Source organism: Malurus melanocephalus, unplaced genomic scaffold (genome assembly GCF_030028575.1).
Source record: "Malurus melanocephalus ecotype Western Australia unplaced genomic scaffold, MMel_1.1 scaffold_108, whole genome shotgun sequence".
NCBI lineage: Eukaryota > Metazoa > Chordata > Aves > Passeriformes > Maluridae > Malurus > Malurus melanocephalus.
The window spans coordinates 1,590,877-1,602,653 of record NW_026623340.1 but is presented as its reverse complement, the minus strand read 5'-3'; the positions used below and the strand labels follow the sequence as shown (position 1 = coordinate 1,602,653).

Below are 11,777 nucleotides of genomic sequence, written 5' to 3'. Positions count from 1 at the left end.
GCTGAGTGACCTCCCTGTGATGCCCACCACACCCCTGATCCTCAAATCTGTGTGGATTCTGAAGAAAGAAAACCGCGAAACTCCAAAAAGATACCCATGCCATGGCTATCCAAACAGATGCTGGGGCTTGAAAGAAAAAAAAAAAAAAAAAAAACCACACTAAAAATACTGGAGGAGTCCTTTCAGCAGGTGTTCAAGGAGCATCTCACTGCTTGGCTGCTACAAGATTTTCAGCTGATGCTGAGTGTTTTCTGTGTGACCAGGACTCACCCACTGGATGCTGCCCTTCAGTGCCACGGATCAAGACTTTTCTGCATTTTGGGCAGTTTCATGACTACAGCAAACAATGTTTCTGCAGAGTCCAAAAATGTAATTTGACATTGTGTTTCAGAAGCCTGTTCCTCCAACACAAGATTTCAATTTTCTTTGGCAAACTACCCCTCGTGTTAGCCTTATTGGCATTCACATACACAATTCACAATTCATCTGGAACAGGCTATTTACAGAAATTCTGCTGARCTGGCTGTATTTCTATTAGTTATGTAGACAAGAAAAGGTTTGGCCTTGATCCTGGACCTGCTGAATTAAAGTGTGAAAGGAAAAATCTCTGAAGCCCAGGAACGCAATGGCATTTCCACTGGTGCTGCCCACTTCGACTACAGCCATAACTGCTCTAAAAAAATAAGAGACTAATGGCAAGTCCAGAGGAATTTGTAATTTTTCCTAAGCCTTGATCACTGCTTATATGTGAATTTCTACCTCTGCATTGATGAGTTGCAATAAAGATGCATTTTCAGCCTTTTGTGGTGCCCGTGAGAGCTTCAAACTCTGAAGAGGTTTTTACATCCTGGCTGGGGATGGGGGAAGATTGGCTGGAGACTTCTGGATGCTCAGATTTTGGAATCTCAGTGCCAAGGGCCACAAACATCCCTGTAACTATCAAAAACTGGAGCAAAGCAGCACTCCTTCCACTGTGGGGTGCTCCTCCTGCTGTGACTTTTGGTGAAACCCCTCAGCCCCACAAATGAATTAACCCAACAACCCAGGAGATTCCTACAGACCCCAGGTCCAACCAACACACTAAATCAGAGATTCACATAAACAGAAAGCCCACCAGCCCCAACCCAGCACTTAAATTCCCCATCCTCTTGCAGAGCTGTGGGGCACTGCTGAGCCTCCTGGATGGATTCCATCACAATCTCTCTGCTGGGAAACCAAAGCAACACATGAAAAAGGACCATTTACCAGTGCTTTTTTAAGAGCTCTGCCCTGCTCCAGCAGAGAGGGAAGTTTGAGAATCCCAGCAATGCCTGGGACATCAATGCACAGGTATGTAGGCCAGCCCAAAGGCTGAGAAYATGGGCTGGGATGCTCCACATCCAAAGGTGAGCACCTGACAGGACTCTCAGGGCTGAAGGGTCACAGCTCTTTCTAACAAAGGCTCAGGTTCCCCCACATCCCTCTCCAGCTGATTGCAGCACTGTCTGCAGCCCCAAACTCCTTCCCAGCCACCTACACATGAGCAGAGATGTGCTAAGGGACAAGGGGATGTGGGGATGGAGCTGAGCTCCTAGCCACACATTTCCATGTGCATATTTCAACACAAGAATTTAAGACCTAAACATACACAAAAAATGTGAAGACTTATCCAAAACAAAAAAAAAAAAAAAAAAAAAAAAAAAGTCATAGCAGACCATACAAGTAAAATATTTGATTAAAATACTATATATCTATTCACTCTNGCCAATCTGCCATTCTTATGCAAGAAGAGGAAAAAATCCTACAACATTTGGAAGCAGGCTGTGTTTGCTTAGCACTTTCCATCTTTAGGTAATTAGTGTAAAGGGCTTCCCAGGTAAACCTAAGAATAAACGGCAAATTTCAGGAGAGACACCATTCTCTGTGCAGWGAGCCTTCAAAGCAGAGCCAGGAGAAGCTGCAGAGCTCCAGCCGGCTCCCCGTAGGCATCGCTCGCCTCCAAGTCCTCAGGGTCAGCCACGAGCCAAGCTACATCAAAATTTGGAATGACATAAAAAAAAAAAAAGACGAGCGAGAAACTTCTCTGAAGACAAACACCACAGCRTTCACAAGTGCTTCAAATCCACAGCCTGGACCAACATTCACAGCTTGCTGCTCCTCCCATCCTCTTCTCTGAGCCTTCTGAAATGTGCCTTCCTAGCTGAGAGTGGCACCTTCAGAGCTGGGAGGAACAGAACACCTCCCAGCTCCAAAACCTACTTTYCAGTGCTTCTCTCGGTTGTTTTCCTCAGCTGACCTAGTAGCAGCTGCTGTTCTTGCTCCTCTGGGAATCRGCCTCGCTCCCAGCCTTTTGTTTCCAAAATGTTGGTGCAGGAGCACCCAGCCCCCCCAGCACCTCACAGATGGATTTCCAATGCTGGTACCACCCAGCAGCTGCCAGCTCTGCCCCCCAGACCACCCCAGCGATACTCTGGTTATATGGGGAAAGGGACAAGGACAAGAATGGGAAAGGAAAGTTGGGAAAGGAGAAAAATCATTTAGCAAAGGTCGCAGGAGAAGCTCACAGCAGTGAGGACCTGGCTCCATGTTCCCCTAGCACTGCCCGAGGCTCCCATTCATTAGAAGAACCTATTACTTCTTAAATACAATATCCAAGTTCAYAACTGCAAAAAACAGCAGGTACCAGTTCCTGCTGAGAGCAAGAAGCTCCTCCCCTGTGCCCTGCAGCCCAGGGTTACCGGCAGACGGATATAGGCTGACAGTAAATGGTTTTTGYAACCCAGCCGAGCCTTACAGCACCCACAGCTCACCCACCAGCCACAGCCACACCCCTGTAAAACATTTCTGGTAAGATGGGACAGCGAGCAGAGCCATGGGAGCTCCAGCAGCCCAGCAGCCACCCCTCCCAAACCAGAGTGATGCTTTCACACGCTGTAACCCCAATTCTGAACACTGACTCTTTTTCCAAACAGCTCCCCCACAACGCACCCCACACTTTAAGTGTCCTCACAAAAGCACTGAGAACAGACAAGTCTGAGTTGCCAGTCCAGCCATTCCTGGGACAGGGAGGGTGGCACTGGACATGGTGCTGGCTCCTGTCACCTGCAGAGCATCTCAAGGGATGCTGTCCCTCTGTCCCTGCCCATGCCTGGCACCCACACAAACAGCACTGCAAGACCCACCACCACATTCTCCACGCTTTGAAGCACCACTGGCTTTACCTGGCATCTTCAAAAGCAGCTTTTTTAACCCTAAGACATTGCAGGGTTTTTTTTTTGTCCTGCAAAATTATGAGGTATTAACAGAATCAGAGCACCCAATGCAAGGAAGACTGGACAAATGTCACTCCAGAGACACGTCACTCTGTCCCTGACCTTCACCCTGCCCTTTCCCTTCACAAACCCAGCAGGGAGGGAAAGGGAATGGAGATKAAAAAGGGAGGCAATACAGAAACATTTTTAATCACCTTTTATAACCTGCGTTCTCTAGGACTGAAAAAGCACCTTTCCCTTACATTATTCAGAAAGCAGCAAAGCTAACGTGACATATTGGTGCGTAGGTGTGTGGGGGCTGGTTTCTTGGGGGGAGGGAGGGCTGAGGGCTCGCTCTGTGTTTCAGAGAAATGAAGCAGCACAAGATGTACCAGTTGCTCTGGTAACAAAGCTTTTTTTTTTTTTTTTTTTTTTTTTTTTTTTTTTTTTTTTTTTTTTTTTTTTTTTTTTTTTTTTTTTTTTTGTAAGAATGAAGCATCATTTTAAGCATTTTCCAGTTCAGACTTCCTTGCCTGCATGGCAAAAACAAATCTGCGTTTCAGAAACACACACACACACTCCATTTGAGTCAGCATGGAAAGGACCTTCTCCTCCAGAGCTACTATAACATTGTGGGAAAGCTGATAAATTGAGGTCGCCCGTTTTCCTCCTGATAAGGCTGGCAGGCRTTATCACACACCAGTTCTCCAGCCCAGCCCCTTCCTGGGACCCAGGAAGAGCTGATAAAAGTCCAGCAGAAACTCTGAGCTGCTGGAAGCAGTGGAGACCCCAGCCCTGGTGAGCATCCCCGCCCAGCAGCATCACCATCCTCTCTGCCAGCACATGGAACCATCCCAGCAGAAACAATGGCTTCATATTTAATACTGTGATTGCAACACACAAGGACTATAAAGCAGCTTTTAAGTCTTGTAAATCCATTCACACTGACACAGACCCTGAAGGTGCTGAGGGGTGCCCGGCCACAAGGGTTTGTGTCTGGATTGGATGTGAGCAGTCCAACCATCATCAAAAAACCATCCCAGGGGGAGGAAAAGCCCAGGATGAGGAAGAGGGGCAGACACAAAGTGCTTCCCTGCCTCAATCCCCTGGAGAAGGCTCTCAGAGCAGCCAGGAAGCTTCCCAAACCAGAGACCAGCCCCTCGTGTGCAGTGATCAGAGCATGAGGAGGGATGGCTACGCACATTCACACATGTGTGGTCACACTCAGCCTGTCCTGCCACAAAAACAACCTCTTGAAAACACAAACAAGAACCCAAAACTGAGGATGCAACACCAGAACCAGAACCACCAATGTGATCAAGTCACACCCAACCTCACAACATCACAGTTCATTTTATACACAARAAGGTGGGAAGAGATAAATGCTCACAGTGCACCTTCAAATGCAACAGCTGGCTGTCTAGAGTTAGAGCTGCTTGGTTGTTGTAAAAGCTATGTGTGTAAACCACAGTTAATTCTTTACAGCAACAATCCCCAGGAAATATTAATTGTGTGCAGCATGGCAGCTTCTTTCATGGCTAAAGCAACAGTGATTAATTATCGAACTATTGACCATCAGCCTTTCAGAAAGGGAGAAAATCAACCAACTGATGATTAAAAACAATTACTGTCATTCTTGACTCAGGCTAATTATCTGAACTGCTAAYAATGACCCAGGAACCTGCAGAGTCTCTGTTCTCACCAGGGCTGATGCAAGGGCCCAGCACTCGATCAGCAGCAGCCAGACTGAGACAGATGTCAAGTAAGTTCAACATAGCATAGACCTCACTCTATTTTCTCATATCCACCCTCAAAATAACATAAAAGGAAACAAAAAGAGTCTTCTAAAAGCCTTTCTTTAGGATATCTACCTGCTAYCCCACCAGTACAGGTGGAATGCCCAGGGATGCCTGGAGGAAGGATGYCACTGTGCAGGGAGTGCACAAACAGCACCCAGAAGCACAGGATATAAATTATCCCTCCTCCTCTGGCATCTGCAAACTCTGGAACAACWTTATCAAACACAGGCTTGTACCTGGGACATTCCCACAGGTTTGACTCAGGGACCTAATTGTCCCAGCTCTCCAGCAATACATGACCTCAGATTTCAAGTATTTTATCCACTTTCTCATACCCACACACCTGAAAATCTCTATCTACTGGGTCAAACCTGGGCGTTGGCCTCCASGTGGATCAGCCCTGGCTTCTGGCAAACACCAGCTGGGCAATAAAATGTTCTGACTAAAGACCTTGGGATGCATTTCTTTGGCCTTTTCCCCTGTGTACAGTCCTCCAGACAGACACACGGAGCACACAACAAAGAGTAATTGAAAAAAACCCATTCCCCTCAAAGAGTTCTCTCACTTGGGCTGGCAGAGGACACAATCTGTGGGCAGCCAGGAAGCTGCAGAGGTGCTCCACCTGCCCTGGGGTGAATCCCCTGCCCTGCTCCATCAAATGGTGATGGCAAAGGAGCTCCTTGGAGGGCCACAGCTGACACTGGTGGCACGTGGATCCCAAATGCTCTAAATTAGAGCACAGACTATTGCTACGTAAYAGCTTGGTGATTATATGGCATTTAGCAGATAATTAAACAATCAATAGTGACTGTGCACTTACAGAGGTGTCACACACTCTGTCTCATACCCTGTAAAATGAAACYTTGCTGAAGCTGTAAATGGGGACCCACATCCCCAGGGCACAAGGAAAAGCACTACTTGGCCTTAATGACCACTGTCCTCCTGGCACAGTTGGCAAGAGTCAAATACGTAATCTCAACATCATTTACCTCAGTGTTGTAAAATACACAAGATGAGGGGTGCAAAGGTTGCCATCTGACCTATTTCCTGATTTTTTCTCACTACTGCAAAGGCTTGTATCAAAATCCTTCTAGGCTGACACCATCCATGGGCCACAGTGTGAATGGCCGTGGCTAAACTCATAAAAACACTGGGGGATTGCTCTGGTTTTCCACTTACTCAGTGCACAGTAAGTAGCCCACTGCATGTGTCTCCAAGGTCTGCAAACATGTCTTGGACAGGTATTTCTGMGTAACCTAGGGTTTTTTTACTTTGAACCCACGTATTTATTGGTGCTGGACACCCCACCAGTTSTGGGTTATTGTTTAAAAGTTTAGAGTGTGGGTTTTGTGTTTAGAGTTTTGCTTTCAGCCATCAGCTAAAAACCAATGTGGCAAAGGCTCAATTTCCCAAGCCCAACTCATTGTATTCCTGACAGTCGTTTCCTTAAATACCTGTAATAAAAATTAAAATCCAAGGATACAAAAATTCACCACTGCAACAACGTCTGGCACAGAAGCCAGCAAGTTCTCAGTCTTTCATCAAAAGCAGTTTACAATCTGTTACATTAGATGCTGGATTATTGGAAAATAAAGAAAAGCTTCCGATTCAATTAGAGAGATAAATCATCACCAGTGTGGTCCCTCATTAAAATAAAAATCGAGCTATTCACAAGAGGTTGTTAAGCARAGAACAAGGAATGTTATTTCTCACKGCATTTTTCCAAAGCAAAGAGCTSRTGGTTGGRGTTAGAGAGGGGAGAGCAGAGCAGGTCGCTGCCCAGGTGTCACTGGGATATGGTAAGAGCTGAGGAGAACTTKAACTTTTTAACAGGGATATTTTAACCTGCTGTCCTGAGCTAAAAAAGACCTTTACTTGAAAATACTGAGGTCAAACCAAACCAGTTGCCTTTGCCTCGAGCGCAAGGCTCAGAGAACAAGGCTTTGATTCACAGAAACGCTGTGAACCACTGAAAGGGATCTTCAAACCATGACCCAGAAAGCAGCATCAAAGCAGCAGCAGCAGCATCCCAGGGCACAGAAACGCTCTGGCAATGGGTGCCCTCCTTCTGGGAGCTCTCAGGGTGCACCAGCTTGGCCAACACAACTCCCCTCCTACGAGCAAGGAGAAGGCACCCCAGCCTCTCCAAAACAGCAGATTCTGAAGCACTGGAGAGGGACCAGCCCTGGCAGGGGAGGTGATGCTCACCAGGTGACTGCATGGGCTGGACCTGCAGAGTCTGGGCTGGCAGCCAGCACCAGAACCTAAAAACACAGCCAGAGGCACACACAACCTCTAGCAGGGCAGCAGTGGCACACCTCAGGTAACACCAGCTCAGAGGGGTGGGTCACCACCCTGTAGGGGTTTAACAGATGTCCAGATGTGACACTGTGACACTTAGGGACACGGTTTAATGGTGGGCTTGGCAATGCTTGGCAATCTGGACTCGATCTGAAAGACCTTTTCCAAACTAAATGATTCTGTGAACACTCCAGCCCTGCCTCAGAGGGGTTTGGAAATGGCAGTGGAACAACCATCTAATTACAGAGAATGCTGCTCCTAGGTATGGATCCCTTCTAAGGGCTGATTTAGAATGGAGCCAKAAGGTCTGTGTGTCTTGAAAGTTGATCCATTTGTTTTGCTCTAAGAGATAAATACAGCGGTGGTATCTGGACAAAAAGAATCGCAGAGATCTTATTTCCGTGCTGGCTTTTAGGGTGGGACACCATAAACAGTTATGTATGTTTTATATCAAAGTCTCCTTTTGTTTACAGAGMGTGTGCTACTCCAGGACTTCAGCTGAAGAGAGCTGTCTTAGCCTGAGCTCATACCTCAATGCTTACTAATTTGGTTTGGACAGCAACGTTTTCCCCTCCACCCCGTCACYATCCCGTCTGGCACCGGCACCACGTGAATCACACCCAGGACAATCCGGTTACTCCAGCAAGTTAAAAACAGTTAAGAGGAGGATTTCCCCTCGTACAGCATGGGAAAAAGGAACACAGAAAAGTTCAGCCTACACTTGGGACATTTCTGGGTGGCTTTTTTTTTTGCTCTTTGAGGTAACACACAGACTCACCRAAAGAATTGAACCCGGAAAGAGGAAACCCGATCAGCTGAGCCACACAACCAGCAGCACCAGTTTATTTCCCTTTTCTGCTCTCCACAAAAACATGACGCTTTGAAAAGGCCGTTACAGGCACATAGTTTCCATAGATTGTTAGAAATATGAACCAGTTAAAATTAGGTCACCTTCCACCGTTATTTTAGAAGCTGAGAAGAAAAACAGTTCGGAAGGGAGCTCCTGTGGCAGGGAGCACATGGTGGGAAAACAATGAACACCAGAGGGGAAGGCTCCCTGGAATATAACCTTGGTGAGAACAGCTTAGGAGTGGGGTGGCTTTTCCTTTATTTTTGTTTGGTTTTTTTTTATCTATTCCAGTTCAAAAATTCACACATTTAAAACTCCAGAAGTTCCATTTAATCTTTGGTTCACTTCAATCCCTCAATCTTCTACTGACAGGATTAGCCTATAGCAGCAGGAGGATGGGGAACATTGGCTCTATAAACACAGTGTTTTTCAGCAGGGGCAGCTCACTGTCTTTTAGAGCCTGACAGGCAAGAGCTATGTCTCCAAAACCACAGAGTAGGAACACATGAGTAAATTCCTTTCCACAGTCAAAATGAAACATGGGCACGACGGGTAAACAGGATCCCGGTGTGCCCACACATGTGTGAGTACATGTGTATACAGCACTTGTGCCCACACACACAGGAGTTTACTGGAGAATGAGGCCCAGGGGAAGTACTGACTCCCAGCAGAACCAAAACAGTCACCAAACTCCTCATGCAACCATGACATGAAAACCTCTCCCCACCATATGTAAGCACAGATAACCCCAGACTCTGAAATAATTCAATCCCTCCCCAAATGCACAAGAATTGTCCATAAAAAGATCCCACCAAGGTGACAAAATTTGGAAATCCCACCCAAGCTAAGATGTGTTTGGGACTCCCACAGCAGAGGTGGGCATTTTAAATATTCTTGTAAAGAAGTTCATGGGTTTTTAATCCTGCTCTCCACMGTCCCTTCACTATTCTAATCTGGATTGCTGCTTCCAGATGTTTATAGAAATTTAAAGCAACCCCACTGACTGTAACAGGCATTTCAATAAAAACATTTTAGTAGTGTTTTTAATCCTGCAGCAGGTTTCTGCCAGTGGAAAGGACAGCAGCCAGCCCGTGTGCAAGCAGAGCATTAGACTGTAGCAAACTCATTTGGCAGCCTACTGCAGCYGTAAACTCAGCTCTTAGAAGAGATCGAGATTTAGCTATTAAAGAACAGACTTCTCACTCCCTCCTCATCATCTAATCGATAAAAAGCAACTGGGAGGAAAGGGGGGAAAAAAAGCATTTCATTCTCTTGTGACAGCTTCAGAACTAATGTGAATTGCTGATTACTAGAGCTCGGTGCGCTACACGGTACTTGCACACAAGACCAAAAGGGCAGAGTTCAGCCAGGCTTCTTGTCAGGTTTGAAATGGTCAAAGCCTAGCCAAGGTGATGTGCTGGGATGCTCCATGTTCAACACACAACTATGGCAAACAGGGTCACTTCACCCTTACCTTATAGACCTGCCCGTAGGTACCATTGCCAACAAGCTCCACCAATTCAAAGATTCCTGCAGGATCCTAGGAAAAAAGAAAAAAAACTATTTAATAAGCAATACTTACAGAATTCTAAAAAAAAATTCATATTCAGCGATGATCAACATTTCCCTGACAAGGGTTTTGAAGAGTTTAAGGTTTTCAGGAATGGAAATAAAGTGACAATGAGCAGAAACACAGCACCATCCCAGTGACAGCCTCAGCACTGAGGGCAGCACRGACCTGCCCAGTGCTGCCCACCCCTAGAAACTGGGCTGGGAGATGCCAGGAAGGTGCCCGTGAGTGAGCACCCATCCATCTGACTGTCATCTGCTCCATGTATGAACACCCAGCGTGTGCTTTAAATGCAATAGCAAACATYTGCYATTAAAACTCAGCTTTCCTTATGCWTCAGCTTTGGAATAAAACAAGCTATCTGGCAGAATGTCATTCTGGGGCTCAAAACAGATTTTCCAGGTCTGTTCCTGAGGTCAGTGTGTGTCAGTCTCAAGGCCATTTTTGATTTGGTGCATGCTGGCTGATGCCATCCTGGTTGTCAGTAGAGATGAGCAGATCTAGGGAAGTGTTACATGAGGACACAATGCTTTGGGAGGGTGGCAGTGAGGCACCAAGCGCTGTCCCCAGATCCCCCAGTGCCTGGCGTGTGCCCAGCCAGGGGAAGTGCAGCCRCACACACACGTGCACCCACCAGCACAGTCCAAAGAGGATACGAGCACTGAGCTACGAGGGAGTGTGGGGAAAGAAAGAAAGAATAACCAGCRCTGCTATTTTCTCCTCTCGGTGGGTTTTCCCCTTCCAGAAGCTTTATTTATACTCTCCCGCTCCTCCTCCTTTTCCTCATCACTCCAAGTTTGGAGAGCACAATCTCCCTGGAACTCAGAGGATGTGGAGGCGTCCTGACATCCCAGGGTTTTGTGTGCCCCTGTGACCACCCAGCCCACCCAGCCAGGCTCCCACACCACCAGCCATCCTCATCCTCATCCTTCCTGCTGGGTTTTGAGTCACTTGAGATGACCTGGCACTCCAGTGAGCCCAGGGATGCCAGCTGCAATCCAAGGGGATGCAGACAGGTCCATCACCAGCTCCAAGAGGCCAAGGAGGATCAGCCAGCAGCTGAGGAGATGGACACCCACCAGCCCRTTACGGACACAGAGGTTTCATTCATTACAAAGCTGCATGAACTCAAGATGCTTCTGGGTCCAAAAATCARACACTGGGTCTTTGTGAGCAGCTGAGAAGCGAGGTTCAGCCCAGTAAAAATGCTACAAAAGTAAATTAATCTGAGTCCTGATGTGACTTTCCACCCAGCCCGGAACACGTGCAGCCATGGAGATGCTGGGGTTCAGTACAGCTCCGTGACAGGGTCACAGCAATCCCTCTGATCATTCAGAAATGCCACATCCCCCTTCTGCCTGTTCCTCATCACACAGGAGCAGCTTCCTCAGGCTGCCCAGGAAGCCCCTGGGGTACTCCAGAGTGGGAACCCTGCTCAGCCTTCAGTAGCACAACCTGCAGGAAAGGGCAGGGAAGCTGTGCTGGAGGAGRACTGGAGACCACAGAGGACAAATCTGCCCTGGGATCCTGGGTACATCCATCCACCTTCATCCAGACACAGGTGAAGCTGCTGCACAACAGGTTTCCAGCATGCAGCACCTCAGCTGGGTGTGGACAGCCTGTGCTTTCTGCTGCCTTGGTACCAGGCAGGGAAATGCCAGGAAGGGATGGGAACAGGAACCGACACTGGGTTTCCACACTGGGTGAGGAGGCGGGGGAGAGGRAAACATGGCAGCAGCTGCTGTTTATTTTTTGATTTTCTTTCCTAAGGGTTGTTCTCTGCAGTGCTGAAACAACTCTGAAAGAGGCTTTTCCAGTGCTACAAGTATATCTATTTTTGAATATTCACTAGGAGATTAAGGCAGAAGAAAGCCGTGCCTAGGGCATATGCTTAGGAGGTTTGGAGAAACATCCAGGGATGCAGCTGGCCATTTCTGATAAAAACAACTCCTTTCTGCAATATGTTTCCCARCCTCCTTCCACAAATCCTCAAACTAAAGAGCATACCCTGCCACCATCCCAGGCTC

The 11,777-nt window shown here is 47.3% G+C and overlaps 1 protein-coding gene across 1 annotated transcript in view; it reads right to left on the bottom strand.

Moving 5' to 3' along the window:
* TNIK (TRAF2 and NCK interacting kinase) overlaps positions 1-11,777 on the bottom strand; it is a 141,062-nt gene that overhangs the window by 104,772 nt on the left and 24,513 nt on the right. Inside the window, exon 2 of the mRNA XM_057369417.1 lies at positions 9,655-9,720. Within this exon, the coding sequence (XP_057225400.1) occupies positions 9,655-9,720 (66 nt within the window). The remainder of the gene's footprint in view (positions 1-9,654; positions 9,721-11,777) is intronic.